The sequence below is a fragment of the Schistocerca nitens genome, chromosome 1 (assembly GCF_023898315.1).
Source record: "Schistocerca nitens isolate TAMUIC-IGC-003100 chromosome 1, iqSchNite1.1, whole genome shotgun sequence".
Taxonomy (NCBI): Eukaryota; Metazoa; Arthropoda; class Insecta; order Orthoptera; family Acrididae; genus Schistocerca; species Schistocerca nitens.
In genome coordinates, this window is record NC_064614.1 from 249,550,737 (window position 1) to 249,576,245 (window position 25,509).

Sequence of the window (25,509 nt, forward strand, 5' to 3'; positions counted from 1 at the left end):
ATTGTCCTTGGTGGGTAAGAGACAATGTCTGAAATTTGGTATTTTCGGCACACTCTTCACACTGTGGATCTCAGAATATTCAATTTCCTAATGATTTCAAAAGTGGAATGTCCCATGTGTCTAGCTTCAACTAGCATTCCACATTCACAGTCTGTTAATTCGTCGTGCGGCCATAATCACATTGGAAAACCTTTCACATGAGTGCAAATGGCAGCTCCTCTCACTTGTTCAAGATCTCTGGCTTCCTAAGCCAGGTGTGCATGTGTGTTAAGCAGTAAGCTGCTGTACCTGCTAGGACCTATTATTGGAAGTTTGGGCCTCTCTCATTGGATTGGCCTCTATAAACATCAAGAAACATTTCTTTGCGTTGCCTCTGTGCTGCTATTCCATGACTTTTGTCAGCTTGTATAGGCCTAAAACTGAAACAGCATTTCTTGCAGGTTACTCAAAGACTGTGGTATAAAAGGACAGCCAGCATTCATAAAGAACAAGGCTGCAGCTGCGTAGATGCATTATTTATCCACAAAACTGATATAATTGGGAAACACACTTCTTCCGTTTATGACATGCCAAGTAACAGACTTATGGAAAACTGAATAAATAGTACACATCTTTGCTGAGAGCCTTATAACAAAAATAAATTAAAATTACTACACTTCAAGCAGTTAGGATTCCATATTGGTGTATTAAAACAACAATGTGAAGAAACTACCCAAGTTTTGTTATCTTATCAATATGTCATCATGTAAGTCAGTAGCATATTGAAATCAAATTTAATTCCAAAAACTACCAAAAAAATTTCACTGGAACACATGCCATTAAAGATCGAGTGATAACTTAGTTGAGAAAGTATGAGGAGAGGAAATCAACTATGGCCTTCACAGAAGAAGCATTCAACCAAAATACTTAAGGATACAAACAAAAATCATAATTTGAGGCTGTCAGACCAGAATTTTAGCTTGGCTCATACTACTAAGGCCTATGTTGCGTTGTCTGATGACACATCATCCAAACTTGTGTTTGTCATAACATTTCACATAGCAACATGTTTCTATTCTTCCAGATTTTAAGAAGTAAATAGTGCACACACATAATGTCAGTACTGTGTTCTTTTTCAGACCCTGGAGGCATTCCTGCCCGCCATGATTGATAAAGGTCGTGGCCATGTGGTGACACTGATATCAGGGAACTCTCTCAGACCAGAGCCTAACATGGTCCCCTTCTGTGCTGCACAATATGCTGTACGAGGTATCCTCAATCATGTTGCAATTTTATCAGTTCTTTTCTTTTGTGCTTTGCCAAGTGAGGTAGCACAATGATAAAGGCAATGGACTTGTATTCAGAAAATCTCCATACATTCCTAGTTTTGAAAGTTTTTTTTTATTTTTACACAGCTCTTACAACACTATTTTTTCAGATTTTCATGATATTCCTTTTATTATTCTACTAGTTCACTGCCATATTGTAATCTAAATTATTTACACTGCTATCTGATTTAATCATGTATTAGTGTGAGTGAAGGATAAATTCATGTCATGATGCATCCAGTCCCAAACAGCAACATCAAAAGATTAAATCTTCATAGCTGTGGATTCTGCCTGGTGTCTGTTGTTTCAGACATGTCTGAGAGAATGGACACAATGCATTCATATTAATTTTCCCCTGAAAGTTCCAGTAAATCATGCAGGTCACATATTTAACTGTTAGTTTCTATTGTCCATGACCCCCTCCCCCTCCCTGCTCTCCCTTCAGCCGCTCCCACATTACCGTGCCATGCTTCTCATCTTTCTCCAGCTCAGTGACTAATAACTTCAACCTTCAACATATATGTGGTGTCTGTTCTTTCAGACATGTCCAAAGGAACAGACGAAACACAGATGATCTGACTTACCAAACGAAAGTGCTGGCAGGTCGATAGACACACAAACAAACACAAACATACACACGAAATTCAAGCTTTCGCAACAAACTGTTGCCTCATCAGGAAAGAGGGAAGGAGAGGGAAAGACGAAAGGATGTGAGTTTTAAGGGAGAGGGTAAGGAGTCATTCCAATCCCGGGAGCGGAAAGACTTACCTTAGGGGGAAAAAAGGACAGGTATACACTCGCACACACACACATATCCATCCGCACGTACACAGACACAAGCAGACATTTCCCTCTATCATATATATATATATATATATATAGAAGGAAACATTCCACGTGGGAAAAAATACAGCTAAAAACAAAGATGATGTGACTTACCAAACGAAAGCGCTGGCACGTCGATAGACACACAAACAAACACAAACATACACACAAAATTCTAGATTTCGCAACCAACGGTTGCCTCGTCAGGAAAGAGGGAAAGACGAAAGGATTTGGGTTTTAAGGGAGAGGGTAAGGAGTCATTCCAATCCTGGGAGCGGAAAGACTTACCTTAGGGGGAAAAAATGACGGGTATACACTCGCGCACACACACACGTATCCATCCACACATATACAGACACAAGCAGACATATACAGAGGCCTCTCTCTCTCTCTCTCTCTCTCTCTCTCTCTCTATATATATATATATATATATATATATATATATATATATATATATATATATAGAGGGAAACCTTCCCTACCCTCTGGCTCCTACCCTTGTAACCGCCCCCGGTGTAAAACCTGTCCCATGCACCCTCCCACCACCACCACCACCTACTCCAGTCCTGTAATCCGGAAGGTGTACACGATCAAAGGCAGAGCCACGTGTGAAAGCACCCACGTGATCTACCAACTGACCTGCCTACACTGTGACGCATTCTATGTGGGAATGACCAGCAACAAACTGTCCATTCGCATGAATGGACACAGGCAGACAGTATTTGTTGGTAATGAGGATCACCCTGTGGCTAAACATGCCTTGGTGCACGGCCAGCATATCTTGGCACAGTGTTACACCATCCGGGTTATCTGGATACTTCCCACTAACACCAACCTATCAGAACTCCGGAGATGGGAACTTGCTCTTCAACATATCCTCTCTTCCCGTTATCCACCAGGCCTCAATCTCCGCTAATTTCAAGTTGCCGCCACTCACACCTCACCTGTCATTCAACAACATCTTTGCCTCTGTACTTCCGCCTCGACTGACATCTCTGCCTAAACTCTTTGTCTTTGAATATGTCTGCTTGTGTCTGTATATGTGTGGATGGATACGTGTGTGTGTGCGAGCATATACCCGTCTCTTTTTCCCCCTAAGGTAAGTCTTTCTGCTCCCGGGATTGGAATGACTCCTTACCCTCTCCCTTAAAAACCACATCCTTTCGTCTTTCCCTCTCCTTCCCTCTTTCCTGATGAGGCAACAGTTTGTAGTGGAAACTTGAATTTTGTGTGTATGTTTATGTTTGTTTGTGTGTCTATCGACCTGCCAGCACTTTCGTTCGGTAAGTCACATCATCTGTGTTATATATATATATATACAAACATACACACAAAATTCAAGCTTTCGCAACAAACTGTTGCCTCATCAGGAAAGAGGGAAGGAGAGGGAAAGACGAAAGGATGTGGGTTTTAAGGGAGAGGGTAAGGAGTCATTCCAATCCCGGGAGCAGAAAGACTTACCTTAGGGGGAAAAAAGGACAGGTATACACTCGCGCACACACACACATATCCATCCACACATATACAGACACAAGCAGACATATTTAAAGACAAAGAGTTTGGGCAGAGATGTCAGCCGAGGCAGAAGTGCAGAGGCAAAGATGTTGTTGAATGACAGGTGAGGTGTGAGTGGCGGCAACTTGAAATTAGCGGAGATTGAGGCCTGGTGGATAACGGGAAGAGAAGATATGTTGAAGAGCAAGTTCCCATCTCCGGAGTTCTGATAGGTTGGTGTTAGTGGGAAGTATCCAGATAACCCGGACGGTGTAACACTGTGCCAAGATGTGCTGGCCGTGCACCAAGGCATGTTTAGCCACAGGGTGATCCTCATTACCAACAAACACTGTCTGCCTGTGTCCATTCATGCGAATGGACAGTTTGTTGCTGGTCATTCCCACATAGAATGCGTCACAGTGTAGGCAGGTCAGTTGGTAGATCACGTGGGTGCTTTCACACGTGGCTCTGCCTTTGATCGTGTACACCTTCCGGGTTACAGGACTGGAGTAGGTGGTGGTGGGAGGGTGCATGGGACAGGTTTTACACCGGGGGCGGTTACAAGGGTAGGAGCCAGAGGGTAGGGAAGGTGGTTTGGGGATTTCATAGGGATGAACTAAGAGGTTACGGCGGAAAGACACTCTTGGTGGAGTGGGGAGGATTTCATGAGGGATGGATCTCATTTCAGGGCAGGATTTGAGGAAGTCGTATCCCTGCTGGAGAGCCACATTCAGAATCTGATCCAGTACCGGAAAGTATCCTGTCACAAGTGGGACACTTTTGTGGTTCTTCTGTGGGAGGTTCTGGGTTTGAGAGGATGAGGAAGTGGCTCTGGTTATTTGTTTCTCTACCAGGTCGGGAGGGTAGTTGCGGGATGCGAAAGCTGTTGTCAGGTTGTTGGTGTAATGCTTCAGGGATTCCGGACTGGAGCGGATTCGTTTGCCACGAAGACCTAGGCTGTAGGGAAGGGACCGTTTGATGTGGAATGGGTGGCAGCTGTCGTAATGGAGGTACTGTTGCTTGTTGGTGGGTTTGATGTGGACGGACGTGTGAAGCTGGCCATTGGACAGGTGGAGGTCAACATCAAGGAAAGTGGCATGGGATTTGGAGTAGGACCAGGTGAATCTGATGGAACCAAAGGAGTTGAGGTTGGAGAGGAAATTCTGGAGTTGTTCTTCACTGTGAGTCCAGATCATGAAGATGTCATCAATAAATCTGTACCAAACTTTGGGTTGGCAGGCCTGGGTAACCAAGAAGGCTTCCTCTAAGCGACCCATGAATAGGTTGGCGTACGAAGGGGCCATCCTGGTACCCATGGCTGTTCCCTTTAATTGTTGGTATGTCTGGCCTTCAAAAGTGAAGAAGTTGTGGGTCAGGATGAAGCTGGCTAAGGTAATGAGGAAAGAGGTTTTAGGTAGGGTGGCAGGTGATCGGCGTGAAAGGAAGTGCTCCATCGCAGCGAGGCCCTGGACGTGCGGAATATTTGTGTATAAGGAAGTGGCATCAATGGTTACAAGGATGGTTTCTGGGGGTAACGGATTGGGTAAGGATTCCAGGCGTTCGAGAAAGTGGTTGGTGTCTTTGATGAAGGATGGGAGACTGCACATAATGGGTTGAAGGTGTTGATCTACGTAGGCAGAGATACGTTCTGTGGGGGCTTGGTAACCAGCTACAATGGGGCGGCTGGGATGATTGGGTTTGTGAATTTTAGGAAGAAGGTAGATGGTAGGGGTGCGGGGTGTCGGTGGGGTCAGGAGGTTGATGGAGTCAGGTGAAAGGTTTTGTAGGGGGCCTAAGGTTCTGAGGATTCCTTGAAGCTCCATCTGGACATCAGGAATGGGATTACCTTGGCAAACTTTGTATGTGGTGTTGTCTGAAAGCTGACGCAGTCCCTCAGCCACATACTCCCGACGATCAAGTACCACGGTCGTGGAACCCTTGTCCGCCGGAAGAATGACGATGGACCGGTCAGCCTTCAGATCACGGATAGCCTGGGCTTCAGCAGTGGTGATGTTGGGAGTAGGATTAAGGTTTTTTAAGAGGGATTGAGAGGCAAGGCTGGAAGTCAGAAATTCCTGGAAGGTTTGGAGAGGGTGATTTTGAGGAAGAGGAGGTGGGTCCCGCTGTGACGGAGGACGGAACTGTTCCAGGCAGGGTTCAATTTGGATAGTGTCTTGGGGAGTTGGATCATTAGGGGTAGGATTTGGATCATTTTTCTTCGTGGCAAAGTGATACTTCCAGCAAGAAGTGGTTCAAGAATCATGAAAGGCGGTTGTATACATGGAAGAAGCCTGGAGATACTGACAGGTTTCAGACAGACTATATAATGGTAAGACAGAGATTTAGGAACCAGGTTTTAAATTGTAAGACATTTCCAGGGGCAGATGTGGACTCTGACCACAATCTATTGGTTATTAACTGTCGATTAAAATTGAAGAAACTGCAAAAAGGTGGGAATTTAAGGAGATGGGACCTGGATAAACTGACAGAACCAGAGGTTGTACAGAGTTTCAGGGAGAGCATAAAGGAACAATTGACAAGAATGGGGGAAAGAAATACAGTAGAAGAAGAATGGGTAGCTTTGAGAGATGAAGTAGTGAAGGCAGCAGAGGATCAAGTAGGTAAAAAGACGAGGGCTAGTAGAAATCCTTGGGTGACAGAAGAAATATTGAATTTAATTGATAAAAGGAGAAAACATAAAAATGCAGTTAATGAATCAGGCAAAAAGGAATACAAACCTCTCAAAAATGAGATCGACAGGAAGTGCAAAATGGCTAAGCAGGGATGGCTAGAGGACAAATGTAAGGATGTAGAGGCTTATCTCACTAGGGGTAAGATAGATACTGGCTACAGGAAAATTAAAGAGAACCATTTGTATGAATATCAAGAGCTCAGATGAAAACCCAGTTCTAAGCAAATATGGGAACGCAGAAAGGTGGAAGGAGTATATAGAGGGTCTATACAAGGGTGATGTTGTTGAAGACAATATTTTGGAAATGGAAGAGGGTGTAGATGAAGATGAAATGGGAGATATGATACTGCCTGAGGACTGAAAGACCTAAGTCGAAACAAGGCCCCGGGAGTAGGCAACATTCCATTAGAACTACTGACAGCTATGGGAGAGCCAGTCCTGACAAAACTCTACCATCTGGTGAGCAAGATGTATGAAATAGGTGAAATACCCTCAGACTTCAAGGAGAATATAATAATTCCAATCCCAAAGAAAGCAGGTGTTGACAGATGTGAAAATTACCAAACTATCAGTTTAATAAGTCACGGCTGCAAAACACTAACGCCAATTCTTTACAGACAAATGGAAAAACTGGTAGAAGCCGACCTCAGGGAAGATCAGTTTGGATTCCGTAGAAATATTGGAACACATGAGGCAATACTGACCCTAAGACTTATCTTAGAAGCTAGATTAAGAAAAGGCAAACCTATGTTTCTAGCATTTGTAGACTTGCTTTTGACAGTGTTGACTGGAATACTCTCTTCCAAATTCTGAAGGTGGCAGGGGTAAAATACAGGGAGCGAAAGGCTATTTACAGTTTGTACAGAAACCAGATGGCAGTTATAAGAGTTGAGGGACATGAAAGGGAAGCAGTCGTTGGGAAGGGAGTGAGGCAGTGTTGTAGCCTCTCCCCAATGTTATTCAATCTGTATATTGAGCAAGCAATAAAGGAAACAAAAGAAAAATTCGGAGTAGGAATTAAAATCCATGGAGAAGAAATAAAGATTTTAAGGTTCGCCGATGACATTGTAATTCTGTCAGAGACAGCAAAGGACTTAGAAGACCAGATGAACGGAATATACAGTGTCTTGAAAGGAGGATATAAGATGAACATCAACAACAGCAAAATGAGGATAATTGAATGTTGTCGAGTTAACTCGAGTGATGCTAAGGGAATTAGATTAGGGAAGGAGACACTTAAAATAGTAAAGGATAATTGAATGTTGTCGAGTTAACTCAAGTGATGCTGAGGGAATTAGATTAGGGAAGGAGACACTTAAAATAGTAAAGGAGTTTTGCTATTTGGGGTGCAAATTAACTGATGATGGTCGAAGTAGAGAGGATATAAAATGTAGACTGGCAATGGCAAGGAAAGCATTTCTGAAGAAGAGAAATTTGTTAACATCGAGTATAGATTTAAGTGTCAGGAAGTCGTTTCTGAAAGTATTTGTATGGAGTGTAGCCATGTATGGAAGTGAAACATGGACGATAAATAGTTTAGACAAGAAGAGAATAGAAGCTTTTGAAATGTGGTGCTACAGAAGAATGCTGAAGATTAGATGGGGAGATCACATAATGAATGAGGAAGTATTGAATAGGATTGGGGAGAAGAGAAGTTCGTGGCACAACTTGACTAGAAGAAGGGATCGGTTGGTAGGGCGTGTTCTCAGGCATCAAGGGATCACCAATTTAGTACTGGAGGGCAATGTGGAGGGTAAAAATCATAGAGGGAGACCAAAAGATGAATACACTAAGCAGATTCAGAAGGATGTAGGCTGCAGTACGTACTGGGAGATGAAGCATCTTGCACAGGATAGAGTAGCACGGAGAGATGCATCAAACCAGTCTCAGGACTAAAGACGTCAACAACAACAACAACAACATAAATTTCTATGCAAAATGTAAGTACAAAAATAACTTTTGCATGCTATGTGTCTGTGACAAAACATAGATTGATGAAGCCTAGACCATACATAGAAAGAACTGCTACAATATAGTGCAGAAGGTATCTGAAAGAAATATGCAATGAGAAAAATGGAAATGACACTTTTGTTCAACCCATAAGCCATGACGATTTATGATGGTCTCCTGGATATTACAGAAGGGGGAAAATTGTTCTTAATAACATGTGCTTACCCATAAACATGAAGTCAGTGCTGAATACACCCATGAAAAGACACACCTGGAGTACAGTGCCATAATAACAATGACCAGTGAGTGTACCATATTCAAAGATTTGTAGGTCAGTACATCCATTCAACATTATGCCTCCCTGCATTGTAACACCTGAGCCATCAAAATGATCATGTTTGACAATGTTCCTGGGTGCATTACATGTTCCCAGCCTGAGGGTATATCCAGAACTGCTGTGCTGATGGAATCTGCTCTCATCCAAGAACAGCACATGATCACACTCCTCACTGTTCTAGTCACTGTGCTCTTGGCACGAACGCAAATTTTTGAGCATGTTACACTCACTGGTCAACACTATTATGACACTGCACTCCTTTCCTTTGTGTGTCTTTTCAGGAGGGCTTTTGGCCTTGATGCTTTTTATCGATGACAACACAGGAGTGCACAGGCAAAGGATCTCTTAAAATAAGAGGATTTTCAGCACATAGACTGGCTTGCCCATTCCCCTGACTCAAATCTCATCAACCACAAGTGGGATGCATTCGGGAAATGCATTTCAGCTCATCCACATGCAGCAACGACCATCCAGCAGTTGTCAGCTGCATTGATGGAGGAATAGAATTCCCTGCCACAGCAACTCCTTACCAACCTGGTGGCCAGCATGGAGGCATGTTGTGTAGTAAAAATTGCTGTCTGTGGTGATCACACATCCTATTAAGAACAATGCTGCACCTTTTGTTGTGTCCAGGGGACCATCATAAATTGCAGTGACTTCAATGTAAGTATTGTCTCTGAGTAAAAGTATAGTTTCTGTTTGCCTTATTGCACATTTCTTCAGTTATATTCTGCACTATATGGTAGCAGTTCTTTCTATGTATGGTCCAAATTTCATTTAACTATGTTATGTGGCAGTGGCACATCATGCGAAAGTTACTTTCTTTTTACACAACACCATATTTCATTCTTTGTGGCTCATTGTAGTAGAGCCATGCTTCAGTGGACTGAGGAACAAAACGAAGAATTTTAATAGTTATCCTGCAAGCTAAACATTTTCAGATATCAGTACTGTCAAACACATCTTGAGTTACTGAGCACCAGCTCAAAGCTCACAAACCTCCTACTAAAAATCTACAGGAATTATTTGATCTACATGCTGGCATTTCGTACAATGTCCCTCTGGCGAACGTTGGTAAAATACACAGTCTGACAAAGTGAAGCCTACTGAAAAGGAGGAGAAACTTTACGGGTTGAGGGGATATATGACGTTATTTCAGTGATTATACTATCGAATCAAATCTACAAAGAACTTGGCAATATGAGCCCATTTGTCAGTGTGATGTTGCACCTATTGTGGTCTGGATGCATGCACTGATTGGGTTGAGAACAGTGTTATGAAATGATTGTATCCTCTCCTGATGTAAGGCAGCCCACAACTGTTGTAACAGGTTAGAGTTGAAGCCCATGCTGGTCCACACACATTCAGCTCTAGGAATCTCAAGAGTATCTCAGCAACACACGCACAGTTCATACAGACATTTCATGTGTGAATGAACATTGTCCTGTTGAAAAATGGTAGCACAACACTTTTGCATGGGAGGTGACAAATGAGGATCCAGCCACAGCTACCCTACCCCATGTTGGTATCTCGGTGTGGACACGGACATTTGAATGGAATCCAGGGTGAATCTTTCTGTCTGTGCTAGAAAAGTAGTGGTGCCATGTGGTGTTGGTAGCTACAACACATGGGCAGCTGAGCCAGCACTACAACCAACTTGGATTGTAGCACACTGGTTAGCATTATCCCTCAGCAGAAGTCCACCATCAGCACCACCATTGCAATCACATCGTAGCTCTCTCCATTCCCAGGTCACAGATGATGACCACCTGGTCCTCCCTTCCTGTTAGTTGTAGGACACACCTGTGATGGGTGAATCACTGGAGCTGCTGCATCCTACAGAAACATGTCCACACCCAGAAGTCTCCAAGCCTATGCAAAAATTTCCAAATGTAGCACCATCATCACTAGTGTCTCTCTACATCTTCTAAGAGACTTCTGTCTTGACATCAGCCAGCTCCTGCACGTGGATGAAAGATACTAACTAATCAATATGCATAACATTGTCTATATCAATCAAGGGTGCCTGCAGCAGAAACATGGCTGATAACACAGCCCAATCCCTTGAACTTCCAGAGAGGATAAATATGAGGCTGCCTGGCAGTGGGTTCTTGCTCAATTACTGTTATCCGACTCATCTCTTACCTGTGGATTCTGATTGCTATGCCTGTTTACTGTGTGCTACAAAATTGTGGTTGTCCATCACCACTAGGCTTACTGGAACTTTGCTTTCTAAACATATCTTATCACCTGAGTAGTGCTGAAACTTCCTGGAAGATTAAAACTGTGTGCCGGACCGAGACTCGAACTCGGGAGCTTTGCCTTTTGCGGGCAAGTGCTCTACCGACTGAGCTACCCAAGCACGACTCACGCCCCGTCCTCACAGCTTTGCTTCTGCCAGTACCTCGTCTCCTACCTTCCAAACTTTCTGGAAACATCCCCCAGGCTGTGGCTAAGCCATGTCTCCGCAATATCCTTTCTTTCAGTAGTGCTAGTTCTGCAAGGTTCGCAGGAGAGCTTCTGTAAAGTTTGGAAGGTAGGAGACGAGGTACTGACAGAAGTAAAGCTGTGAGGACGAGGCGTGAGTTGTGCTTGGGTAGCTCAGTCGGTAGAGCACTTGCCCGTGAAAAGAAAAGGTCCCGAGTTCGAGTCTCGGTCTGGCACACAGTTTTAATCTGCCAGGAAGTTTCATATCAGCGCACACTCCGCTGCAGAGTGAAAATCTCATTCTGGTTAATCAGGAACTGTCTCATATTAATTTATATTGTGGCTCAGGTGAAAAGTCTACTGAAAATTATTACTGTTTGACTCACTTGACACTTTTAATTTATTGTTTCAGATGTTACTTATTTTTAATATATATTCTTGGCCCTACGTGAACAATATAATAACTTACACCAGTCAAAACTCATCATTGTTGCAGTGTTGACAACTGCATGAAGTTAGGAATTAGTTCAGACAGCAAAATAACATCTTCAGTATGGTCAGGATGCTACAGTATTGTTCAATTAGGAACCAGTAACACCACAGACAGCCAGGTATCTCTTCTCACAGTGAAAATATGTACAACTTGTTCTAGTCATGTATCTTTACCTGTAAGTCATGCTCCATCAACTTTGCTCAGCTACATTTCGAGTTACCAGCAGTATGTACATTAAAAAGTAAAGTTTTTGCGCATTCCCGCTATAAGCTGCTTCTGTTTGAACAAAAGCAGGTTAAGCATTTCCCACTGCCAGGTCTTTAGCCATTTTAAGAGGGTTTGGTACTCCTACTGTCCATCACACACATTTTCTTGAATGATATGGTGATGTGCCTCACAACACACACACACACACACACACACACACACACACACACGAGATGACAGAGAGAGAGCATCTGGCAACAATAAGACTTGAAAACGTGCTTATTGGCTTAAATATATGAACCAACCACTCAAGGCAGATACAGGCACTTCAATATAATTGATGAATTAGCAAACTTATCTCACATTAGGCACTCCAAAGTTGGAACCTCATGCCCAGTGTTTATTCTCATATTACACTCAATTATGAAAATGAGCTACTGCAAACAGTAAGAGAAATGTTTGAAATAGGAAACATTTTGTTCCAGAATTTATATTTGTTGTAATAAAGCAGTGGCCCTCCCATGAACCATAGACCCTGCCATTGGTGGGGAAGCTTGCATGCCTCAGCAGTACAGATAGCCCTACCGTAGGTGCAACCACAATGGAGGGGTATCTGTTGGGAGGCCAGAAAAATGTGTGGTTCCTGAAAAGGGGTAGCAGCCTTTTCAGTAGCTGCAGGGGCAACAGTTTGGATGACTGATTGATCTACCTGTGAAACATTAACCAAAACAGCCTTGCTGTGCTGGTACTATGAATGGCTGAAAGCAAGGGGAAACTACAGCTGTAATTTTTCCCAAAGGCATGAAGCTTTACTGTATGGTTAAATGATGATGACATCCTCTTGGGTAAAATATTCTGGAAGTAAAATAGTCCTCCATTTGGATCTCTGGGCTGGGACTACTCAGGAGGACATCGTTATCAGGAGAAAGAAAACTGGCATTCTACAGATTGGAGCGTGGAATGTCAGATACCTTAATCGGGCAAGGAGGTTAGAAAATTTAAAAAGGGAAATGGATAAGTTAAGGCCAGATATAGTAGGAACTAGTGAAGTTCGGTGACAGGAGGAATAAGGCTTCTGGTCAGGTGAATACAGGGTTATAAATACAAAATCAAATAGGGGTAATGCAGCAGTGGGATTAATAATGAATAAAAAAATAGGAGCACAGGTAAGTTGCTATGAACAGCATAGTAAACGCATTATTGTAGCAAAGATACACATGAAGCCCATGCCTATCAGAGTAGTACAAGTTTATAGCAAACTAGCTACGCAGATGACGAAGAGATTCAAGAAATGTATGATGACATAAAAGAAGTTATTCAGATAGTGGAGGGAGATGAAAATTTAATAGTCATGGGGGACTGAAATTCGGTAGTACGAAAAGCAAGAGAAGCAAAAGTAGTAGGTGAATATGGAATGGGGCAAGGAATGAAAGAGGAGACAGCCTGGTAGAATTTTGCACAGTGCATAACTTAATCATAGTTAACACTTGGTTTAAGAATCATGAAAGAAGGTTGTATATGTGGAAGAATCCTGGAGACACTGGAAGGTTTCAGATAGATTACGTAATGGGAAGACAGAAATTTAGGAACCAGGTTTTAAATTGTTAGACATTTCCAGGGACAGATGTGGACTCTGACCACAATCTATTGGTTATGAACTATAGATTAAAACTGAAGAAACTGAAAAAAGTTGGCAATTTAAGGAGGTGGGATCTGGATAAACTGAAAGAACCAGAGGTTGTAGAGAGTTTCAGAGAGAGCGTTAGGGGACGATTGATAAGAATGGGGGAAAGAATTGCAGTAGAAGAAGAATGTGTAGCTTTGAGAGGTGAAATAGTGAAGACAGCAAAGGATAAAATAGGCAAAAAGATGAGAGCTAGTAGAAATCCTTGGGTGACAGAAGAAATATTGAATTTAATTGATGAAAGGAGAAAATATAAAAATGCAGTAAATGAATCAGGCAAAAAGGAAAACAAACATCTCAAAAATGAGATTCACAGGAAGTGCAAGATGGCTAAACAGCATGGCTGCAGGACAAAAGTAAGGATGTAGAAGCATGTATGATTAGGGTTAAGATAGATACAGCCTACAGGAAAATAAGAGAGACCTTTGGAGAAAAGAGAACCACCCATATGAATATCAGGAGCTCAGATGGAAAACTGATCCTAAGCAAGGAAAGGAAAGCAGGAAGGTGGAAGGAGTATATAGGAGGTCTATACAAGGGTGATGTACTTGAGGGCAATATTATAGAAATTGAAGAGGACATAGATGAAATGGGAGATATTATAATGTGTGAAGAGTTTGACAGAGCACTGAAAGGCCTAAGTTGAAACGAGGTCCCTGGAGTAGACAAATTCCATTAGAGCTACTGATAGCCTTGGGAGAGCCAGCCCTGACAAAACTCTGCCAGCTGGTGAGCAAGATGTATGAGACAGGTGAAATACCCTCAGACTTCAAGAAGAATATAATAATTCCAATCCCAAAGAAAGCTAGTTTTGACAGGTGTGAAAATTACTGAACTATCAGTTTAATAAGTCACACAAATTCTTTACAGACTAATGGAAAAACTGGTAGAAGCTGACCTCGGGGAGGATCAGTTTGGATTCCGTAGAAATGTTGGAACATGTGAGGCAATACTGACCCTACAATTTGTCTTAAAAGAAAAATTTAGAATAGGAATTAAAGTCCATGGAGAATAAATAAAAACTTTTGAGGTTCGCCGATGACATTGTAATTCTGTCAGAGACAACAAAGGACCTGGAAGAGCAGTTGAACGGAATAACAGTGTCTTAAAAGTAGGATATAAAATGAACATCAACAAAAGCAAAACAAGGATAATGGAATTAAGTCGAATTAAATCAGGTGATGCTGAGGGAATTAGATTAGGAAATGAGACACTTAAAGTAGTAGATGAATTTTGCTAGTTGGGTAGCAAAATAACTGATGATGGTCGAAGTAGAGAGGATATAAAATGTAGACTGGCAATAGCAAGGAAAGCATTTCTGAAGAAGAAAAAATTTGTTTACATCAAATATAGATTTAAAAGTCAGGAAGTCTTTCCTGAAAGTATTTGTATGGAGTGTAGCCATGTATGGAGGTGAAACATGGACGATAAATAATTTAAGCAAGAAGAGAATAGAAGCTTTTGAAATGTGGTGTACAGAAGAATGCTGAAGGTTAGATGGGTAGATCACATAACTAATGAGGAGGCACTGAATAGAAATGGGGAGAAGAGGAATCTGTGGCACAGCTTGACTAGAGGAAGAGATCAGTTGGTGGGGCACGTTCTGAAGCATCAAGGGCTCATCGATTTAGGACTGGAGGAAAGTGCGGAGGGTTAAAATTATAGAGGGAGGCCATGGCATGAACACACTAAGCATATTCAGAAGGATGTAGGTTGCAGTAGTTACTCGGAGATGAAGAGGCTTGCACAGGATAGTGTAGCATGGAGACCTGCATCAAACTAGTCTCTGGACTGAAGACCACAACAATAACAACATAGCAGTGGCTGTGTTGTTAAGAACAATGCAATATTCTTTCAGATATCTGGATTTGAGTCCTGTTCTGTCACAAATTTTCACTGTAATCATTCCCTTATTCAGCTGATAGTGGTTCCTATTCACAACTGCAAATACATTTCATGTATTTCAAGTATATTAATTTTTTTTTGAACTTGTTGGATTAGTAGCGTCCATATTTGTTGATCAAATACTCATTTTTACTTTTTAAAGTAGAAGTTTAACACACAACGTCTTCTAGTTACCCACATTTATTGGCCCCTGCAGGTTCAGGGGTTAGAATAGGCTCAAGGTATCCCTGTCTGTTGTAAGAGGCGACTGAAAGGACTCTCACACTTTTTGGCCCTGTAAGTTCAGGTCCCATTTTATGGGTTCTACCTGCCACTTTCCAAATTCTACAGAAGTGCAGGCCATATGGGGATGGACACCTTACGTGGTGCATGAGTTATCCTTAGTGCCCTTAGATTTGATCTCCTGAACCTCTTCTTGGCTTTGCATCTCCACCTGCAATTCATCTATTTGGACAACGACACTTTCCAGGACGTGCAATATTCTTCCATCATCTCCTATCCTCTTTTGCCCACCATCATAAGATTGGATTTCTCTACACCCAATATCCAGCACATAGCCAGCCACCCAATTGGTGGTAGCCCCCTGACAACACAGGGATCACACTGCTGATGCCTGAGCTGTAAATTCCCCATGTATGCCAAGGAGTAGATGCCTGTCTTCCTGGGGCAACAGTACTCCCAGCAACAGCCATCATGCCAGGTGGCCTTTTCTATGGCTGGGTGGCACCCATAGGGAGAACCCCTGATCGGAGTGGGTGGCATCAGGGCGGATGACCTGCAATGAAGCGGACTAAGTCATCTCTTGCTGGTGACCGTATGATGCCAGCAGTCTCTAAGAAGGGCAAGATTGAGTACAATGCTGACAGATATGACCCTAAATCGTTTCCCTCCCTCACAACACCGTGGGAGGAATGTAGGGCTACAGAAAGAAGAGTGTCATATTCGCCTCAGTATTTAGTCTGCAGCAGAAAGGACAGGGACTACTGTCTACCCACAAAGCCTCAGTTTTATGTTGAACATGTTAAGAATAAGTTTGGGGAAGTGACAATGCTGTCCAAGATGAGAAACGGTGAAGTCTTGATTCAGACAGCATCCCCAGCCCAGTACTTGGTGTTACTCACTTGTGACCAGCTGGGTGATATTCCTGTTTCCGTCACTCCCCATAAAAGCCTCAACATGGTCTAGGGGATTATTTTCCATCATGACCTCCTCTTGCCATTTGACCACGAGCTCCATGCCAATCCAGAATGGTGGGGTGTTCATTTCATCCGACGCATTTACAGGGGACCCAAAGACAACAGGGTTGCTACCGGTGCCTTCATCTTGGCCTTTGAGGGTGATTCATTGCCTGAAAAGGTCAAGATGATGGTTTATAACTATGATATTAAACCATAGTCCCCCTATGCAGTGCTTTTAAGTGCTGGAAATTTGGGCACATGTCTTTCTGCTGCAGTTCCAGCACCACATGTGGAGACTGCGGACGTCCACTGCAAACAGATACTCCATGTGTGCCTCCTCCCATTTGTATCAACTGTGCAGAGCAGCACTCTCCCTGCTTGCCAGACTGCACTGTACTCCAAAAGGAGTGGAAAATCATGGAGTACAAGACCCCAGACCAGTTGACTTACCAAGAATCTAAACATAAATTTGAATGATTACACCCTGTTCGGTTGATGTCCACATATGCTGCAACTACATTACCATCACTGTCACAAGTACCAGTCATACCACACACTGTCCCATGAACAGTGGGCTCTCAGGGCCTCCAGAATACATCTTCCCCTCCTGGTGGTAGGGGGAAAATCTTCCATTGCTCCCAGAGTACCTACTTTGGGAGCAAGGTTCTCCCCAAATGCAGGGGACATCGGCCCCCTCCCCCCAGCCAGAGAAGCAACAGCCTCCTCCGAACCCTTGGGACCCTCTCTCCCAAAGTCTCGACTAATGCCACAGCAGACACTCACCAGTGGCTTAAGGAGCCAAAAGCTGCTGAACGAAGAGCTTCACGGTCTTCCTCCATGCCTGAAGCTACTTTGGAGAAGTCCTCCCAGCAAGATCCTAAAGAGAAGCGAGAGTGCAAGCAAACAAAGAAGTCTGTTAAGAAAAAGAACCCTCCGGTGGTCCCAGTGCCTCTTCAAATCCCTCTTGAAGCTATGGCTGTCAGGATAAGGGCGACACAATGTATATCTTCCTCCAGATGGTGCAGTTTTCCTGAATGCATTTGCTGCTCTGATTCATCAACTCCCTGAACCTTTCCTACTTTTGGGAGATTTTAACGCCCATAGCCCCTTGTGGGGTGCTTACTGTCTGAGGTAGAGATGTCAAAACTTTACTGTCTCAACTTGACCTCTGCTTCTTAAATACTGGGGCCCCCACACATTTCAGACTCAGCCATTTATTTATCCCTCTGCAATCCAGGAGTTCTCCCATCTGCCCACTGGAGAGCCCACGATCACTTGTGTGGTAGTGACCACTTTCCCATCTTCCTGTCACTCCCCCAGCGCCACTCCCACAGGCATCTACCAAGATGGGCTTTAAACAAGGCAGACTGGGAAGCTTCTACCTCTGCTGTCAAAGCTTAACCTCCCCCACATGGTACCATCGATGTGATAGTTGAGCAGATCACTAAAACGATTGTTTCTGTGACAGAAAACATGATCCCTTATTCTTTAGGGTGCCCCCGATGAAAGTCAGTACCTTTCTGGTCACTGGAAATTGCTGAGTCTGAGCTCTACTGCAACATAAGCAGCACCCTTCCCTAGAGCACCTAATAGCTTTTAAACGGCTCTGTGCCAGCGTTCACCAGGATATAAAAAGACAGAAACAGGAATGTTGGGAGAGGTACGTCTTGACAATCGGGTGCCATACGTCACCTTCCCAAGCCAGGACAAAGATCAGACTTGTTTGTGGATACCAGAACCCGACAGGTGTCACTGGCATTAACATCAATGGTGTGTTATCTACCAGCTCAAATGAAATTGCCGAGCACTTTGCTGAGCACTATACTTGAGCCACCGTGTTGGAGAATTATCCCCCAGCATTTCGCACCCTCAAATGGAGGATGGCGAGGAAAGCCCTCTCGTTCACTGAATGTCACAGTGAACCCTATAATGCTCCATTTACAGAGTGGGAGCTCCTCAGTGTCCTTGCACATTGCCCTGAAACAGCTCCGGGGCCATATCAGATCCACAGTTAGATGATCAAACATCTCTCGTACAACTATAAGAGACATCTCCTCATCATCTTCAAACGGATCTGGTGCAATGGTGTCTTTCCATCGCAATGGCGAGAGAGCACCATCATTCCAGTGCTCAAGCCTGGCAAACACCCGCTTGATGTGGTTGCCGTCTTTTTTTATTTATGAAAAGCTTATGACATGACCTTGATGGTTGTATGTGCAACAGTACCCAGCAAGATACAAACATTTACAGCAATTCACTGGTGACTTGGTGAAACAGGCTCATTAGTGGGATATCACGGTGATGCTGGAAGACCACAAGCGTGATGGGATGCTACATTTGAAGAGAGTGTTCTTGAGTGCTTCGAGGAAGCTCCTACAACAAGTACTCAAGTGGTTGGACATGACATGAGGGTCTCCCATTGGTTAGTCTGGGAGGTTTTGAGCGATGATGGCCAGCATCCATTTAGTTTCCACTCTGTCCAAAACCTAAGCCCTTTGGTGGACTATGAACACAGACTAGGCTTTTGCCGGTGGTTTCTGCGACATGTTGCATGAGATCTTGACTTCCCCACCATTGTGTTGTTTACAAGTGAGTGCGCCTTCCATCAGGATGGCCTTTACAACCCTCAAAATGTTTTTTACTGGGCAAGAGGAAATCCTCATGTCACGTACGTCCACAGACACCAAGAACAATTTTCGCTCAACATTTGGGCAGGCATTGTGGGTGACCATCTGATAGGGCCGGTCCGTCTACCTTCTCAATTTTTTGGGGCAAATTACCTTCACTTTTTGCAAGAAACTTTACCTGGCCTGCTGGAAGATGTTCTGGACATACAGCTACACATGTGATTGCAGCATGATGGGGCACATGCACATAACAGTCGTGCTGTGTGCACATATTTAAATGAACTCTTTGATAGCTGGGTGATTGGCAGAGATGCTCGTAGGATGCTCGTAGGATGTGGCCCATGCAACCACTAGACCTCACACCACCAGATTTTTTCCTATGGGGGTTCTTCAAGGTTCTAGTTCACTCACCTGATGCAAACCATCTAGAAATGAAGAGGAATTAACCGATCACATTCAACATGCCGCCAATCACTTCAGGGCAATGCCAGTAATCTTTGGAAGATTTCAGAAAAACACTGTTAGACGGTATCCAGCTTGTGTCACGTCAGAGGGTCGCCAGTTTGAGCACCTGCTTTAAGTAAACAATGTCCTAGTTACAAAAAAAGGCCCTTTTCAGGGCCGACAATTTGTAAAAGACTTTCTATATGCAAACTCACAGCTGTTGATGGGTTTGTTCCCAGTACGTCTTATCATGAAACTACAATGGATGTGTTGGGATCCTGGCGGCTTCGCGCCCAGGCCACCATAGTGGAAGGCTGGTGTGCTACCACCAAGCATGCAGGCCACCTTGTATACATCGCAATCTCTGGCAGGCAAAGCATTCACAACATGCATTGTCCAGAGCATCTGGCAACAGGGCAATCCCATGGCCAAATGGAGCACGTGGCGCCAGGTTTCCATAGTTTAAAAATTGTGCATTGTCGACCTACACAACATTAGTAATTTTGATTCCTACTGGCATCGGCTATCCAAAAATTCAGACTGACTTCACACCACATCCCTGTGGTACTGTAATTTTGTGTAATGTTACAATACACAGCATGTCAACTAATGTGAAATAAATCTGAAATATGTTAGCTTATATTCAGTTCTCTGTTTACTATTTGCTATGTTATTTCTTCAGGTTTTATTGAGGCTCTGGAAGCAGAAATTAAACAGGACATGCGAATGACTGGCATCAAATTTACCACAATTTACACTTGGAATATTAACACCAAAAGGAATCTGGAGACACCTAGATTTAGGTAATGTGTGCCATTTAATTTGAACTTGCCAATAAGTATGGTATTTTTAAGTTTCGTAGAGTCTCCAAGTTGAGACAAGCTCATCTATTTGATAAAACATAGATTAATTACAGCATGGGTGTTAGTGATAATGAGATACAATACATCTTCTGTAACTCAGAAAGTATTTCACTAAATGTGAAAATATCAGGAATTACATTTGTCACTACGATACTTTGCTGAGGGAACACAATAAGAGAGCATTTGGTATATACAAAAAGTTAATGAGTTGTGAGTCCTGTTTCTTGGATCATTTCCATAATGTTTTTGGGAATGAAGTGGAACAAGTCAAGAAACTTCCTGGCAGAATAAAACTGTGTGCCGGACTGAGACTCGAACTTGGGAATTTTATCTTTTGCAGGCAAGTGCTCTACCATGTGAGCTATCCAAGCATGACTCATGACCTGTCCTCACAGCTTTACTTCTGCCAGTACCTTGTCTCCTCATTCTGGAACAATTCAGTTTAAAATTATATATACATGATCTGTATATGTGAGTTTGGCTACGTGCTGACCATTTATACGTTTCTAAATGGCAACCATTAAGACTGAATGTGAACTTACAGTGGCTTGCAGAATATGGGTGTAGGTGTCATGGCATTAATTTTTAATGCTACTCAGGTAACTAGTGATATACCGAAGTTTAGGTTTTTCTACCACATGACTGACAATTTTTAATAAAAACTTATTTATCCACTGATTCAGTGATAAAATTCATTGTTTGGATACAGTCAAAATATACACTACTTCCATTATATCAGTTCATTCTTAATACAGTAAAAACATAATATGGTAGGATGTGTATGAAAATTCAATACAAGATTTTGCAAATACATAGGCAAGATAAAAGTGTAACTGGATCGCGCTTGGATGCCTACAACAGTCCATTCAGTCACCTTCAAAATGCTACTCTTTAACAGCTTCATTTGGACAGGATAGTGAGTGCCAGAAGGTATCTGAAATGTAACAAAGAGAGTAATAGCAGCAGCATTATCCTCATATTAAGAGAAGAATGGGACATTTGTAATGGTATAACAATATGAATTAGGATAGATTGCTACTCACAACTCAGAAGAGACACTGAGTAGCACATGTGCACATTGAAAAGTAGACTGTTGGGTATTATTTAGTGTTTGGGCAAGGTCTGCCCCAAATAAAGAAATACATGCATGCACTACAGTGAGGCCACAGCACCCAAAGGCTGCTTTGGTCATGTGTATGTAACTTGCACATGTATCAATGTGTGTGTGTTTCTTTATCTTTTGCCTTTACGTGAAAGCTGAATAATAATTAACAGTTTATTTTTAAATGTGCTTGTCTGCTGTTCAGTGCCGCCTCTATGTGGTGAGTAGCAATCTACACTAATTAATATTGCTGTTATTCATATAAAGATGTAGTATCTACTCTGTTTTCAGATAAGGTAAGCTGTCCTTGAGCTAAGAGAATAAATCTTCTGTGCGAGGTATCAGGCATAAGTCAATCCTAATTTTCTTCTCCCCATGTGATGAGGACTTGCATTTTCAAATGGATGTTTTCGGAGACGAAGTCAGCACGAAGAGAGAATACCCGCAGCAGCCACACCAGCATTGCTGTGTATCATTGGGGAGAAAACTTGATTACCAAGCCGGACACCAAAACTAACAGGAACTGATATTTATTCGGTGTTCCAGAACTGCCACAATGTTCTTAACACTCAAGCATCTATGCCTGCACGTGTTTCTGGGCAGAGACTTTTGGTGCAGCTAAATGATAATTACTGCAGTTCTGGACAGTCCACATTATCTCTCTCCACTATAACCACAAGTATTAAGACATTTATCCCACGGGGAGATAAAACCAGAAATTTCTGCTTCGTGCAGCATGGTTGGCAGGAAACTGATGTCCACATATGTCTTTCCTCAGGTCACCAAAAATGTGAAAATCACACAGTGAAAGATCCACACTGTATGGAGCATGTTGCAGTGTTTCCCAACAAAGTCTAGCCTTTGTTTGATTGGCAGTCTGGGGACAAGTGCTATCACGCCATAAGATGATTCTATTCTATGAAACAGGAATTGATCATCTCATCTCCAAGTGGGAGAAATGTCTTAACACAAGTGGTGATTACTTTTGATTGGAACAATTCCATGGTTCAGTTGTGGTGGGAGTTCAATTTTCATTTAACTGACTTGTAGTTCAGGCTTGACATTTGCAAATCTTTGGTACATCCTGGAATGCAACATATCCTATAATATGATACACAAAACCATATACAGAACAGTAAACTTGTGTGTTTCACTTTTCAAATTAATCTTTCAATTCTTATATTGCCTCACAGTATTTCATTGGTACTGTTCAATTATGCTCATTTGAATGGACGGATTCACCAAATAAAGGTGACAGTGAGTCACAGACAGACACAACAACAAAAAATGCTAAGCTTTTAGATCTCAGACATAAAGGTCCTTCTTTAGAAGTGGAAAACAGACACACACACGTCTACTGTCTACAGCCACCCAGGAACTCGCCAAATGTGGGGGTGTCATTCTTATGTCAACACATCTTTGTGTTTTCTGCCTCTGAAGAAGGACCTGTTTGTCTGAAAGGTTAAACCTTAGCAGTCTTTTCATTGTGCCTTTGTGGGCTTTCATGCCTACCCTGTGTGGTGATTAGCAATCTATCCTTCTCATATTGTTATTATTTCATCCTAGACTTCCCATTGTTTAATTTTTCTTTTATTTATACTGATATTCTATAAATGACACAGGTGACTAAGTCAAACAATAATAGACATAGCCTACATAAAAAATAATGATGTATTGCTAACATCACATAAATCATGTAACATTTTTAATGTAAGGACATCAAATTTTGAAAAGTTATTCTTACTGGAAAGATATACTAATTAATATTCTAGATCTTCCATGTGAATGTTAAGGAAGTAAATAAAGAGAAAAAAAAAGTTAAATTAAGAGAAGTGAAAAGTAAATTTGGAATGCTTTGCAATGTCATCAAAAAAGGAACATGTTAAAAGAAATTGTCTTTGTAATAATGTTAGCACATCACAAGGTCATTTATCAATTAAAATAACCAATTTTTTCGAAAATTTAACATAATTGGATAGATACATAAATCTACTCACAAAGGAGTTAACACATACAAAAAGATAGGAATGTGCAAGCCTTTAGATCAGTGGCTCCTTCTTCTTCTGGAAGCTGGGGAAGATAGAAGGATGAACAGAAAGTACTGGTGAGTGTAGGAAATGGAGAATTTTGGAAAAGTCGCCAAGAACTGCAGGTCAGGGGAGACTTAATGGATGGGTTGAGAAGGAAAGACTGATTGTTGGGGACTGCACTGGACTATATTTGTAAATCTAAAGGACTTAAAGTTGGAAGACAGAGTTAATAATAGCAGAAAGCTTACAAGGGGAAGCCACGACATTGGGATCACAGATTTACTTCAAACTTTGTATACCTTTAGCAGGCCATTAAAACAATACAATGTGCAAGTAGTAAGGATCACTACTCTGGAAATTCTGAGAAAATCACAAGAGTAGTTTTATGCATCTATTATGTAACTGACAATATTATGAAAAAGAAAGTTGCCTGACTCAGGTGACTGTAGCCACACAGCAGGGTAGCTACAGCTGCCTGAGACTGCATTCATTTGTGTGTGAGTTGTGTTTGTGTGTGTGTGTGTGTGTGTGATCTATTTTTAACATAGGCCTTACGAGCCGAAAGCTTTATTTATGACAGTCTTATTGTTGTGCCTAGCTGTGACTCAGCATCTCCGCTATATGGTGAGTGGCAACTATCCTTTTCATAATACTGTTACATTCCATCCTGGATTTTCCATTGTATTATGTAATGGATGTAACCATGCATAGGTGCCGGACGTTAGAGTTCATGATGGTTACACTGTTAGCATTTGAAGTTCTTATGATGAATGTGTATGAAGCGATGGTTTGACTCCCACCCAAACTTAATTTTTAATCTATATTTTTATCATTACTGTTCATATTATTTAATTTCTATGACATTTGAGAGGTAATATAATTTAAAAAGCTACACATATTTGCATGAGGTTTTAGTGAATTTAATGTTATTTGATTACTTACTATTTTTAATTATATGTAATTATCAGAACAAAAATAATTGTAGCTATTGACAAGTAAATGAAGAAATGCATAGAGTTTTCCTGAAAATGTATGCCTATCATGATTTACAAAATACCTTATACATGCAATCTGGTGGGGTACCCAGAACTATTTTGCACTTTGACTCTTCGAGCTGCAGACACAGAGGCAGGCCCCATTTGGCAGTTAACCTGTGAGATGCTATGTGACAAGAACAAAAAAGTATAGGTGCAAATTTTTTTTAATATCACAGAATTTACACTTGTACCACAAAAATGAAAGTTTGAGCAGGAGTCAAACCATCACCTCATACAAGTCCATCTTACGAAGCTCGAACATTAACTTTTTTGTTGCATTCATTTGGGGCAGATGACCCATCATGGCACCTGTCCAAGTTCACTGTTGATTCATTCACTCAGTTTTTTTATTTACAGGTGGCAGCTAACCCTCTGACCAAACATACTGAGCTACTGTGCTGGCAACCACTTGACCACCATGAACCCCAACGTCTGGCATCTACACACAGATACGTCAGTTACGTAAGAGACACATAAAACTTCTCTTGCAATTTTCTCAGAATTGCCACACTAGTACACCTTATGTTGTTTTAATAGCCTACTAAGGGTGTACAAAGTTTGAAGTAAATCTGTGATCCCATTGTCGTGGTCTCCCCTTGTAAGTACATTATATGTGGTGGGGACAGAGATAGAATCAGAAAGTAAAAGAAATAGAAAACTAAAAAGAGTAAAGAAAGGCGTAGTTACAGAGAAAAAATGTTGAGACCACAGAAATTATTGTAAATTAAGAACAGGTGGGTGGCAAGAACCAAAGACATGTTAATATTAGTCAGTCTTCCTCAGTTTTTAGCTCTGACTTGGCTTGACGTTGGCAAGATTAGTGCAGTATTTGTTTGAAAGCTCGAAGATCATGGGTACTGAACTTCTATTTCAAAAAGTAAAAGTGTGAGAATCACATTGGAATACA

At 42.0% G+C, this 25,509-nt stretch overlaps 1 protein-coding gene across 1 annotated transcript; it reads left to right on the forward strand.

Moving 5' to 3' along the window:
- Positions 1-1,139: 1,139 nt before the first annotated feature.
- Positions 1,140-25,043, forward strand: LOC126235258 (17-beta-hydroxysteroid dehydrogenase 13-like). Its single transcript, XM_049943991.1, has 3 exons — positions 1,140-1,248; positions 20,253-20,373; positions 24,960-25,043. Exons 1-3 carry the CDS (start codon positions 1,143-1,145, stop codon positions 24,976-24,978), a joined length of 246 nt encoding a protein of 81 aa, XP_049799948.1. The 5' UTR covers positions 1,140-1,142; the 3' UTR covers positions 24,979-25,043.
- Positions 25,044-25,509: the final 466 nt, after the last annotated feature.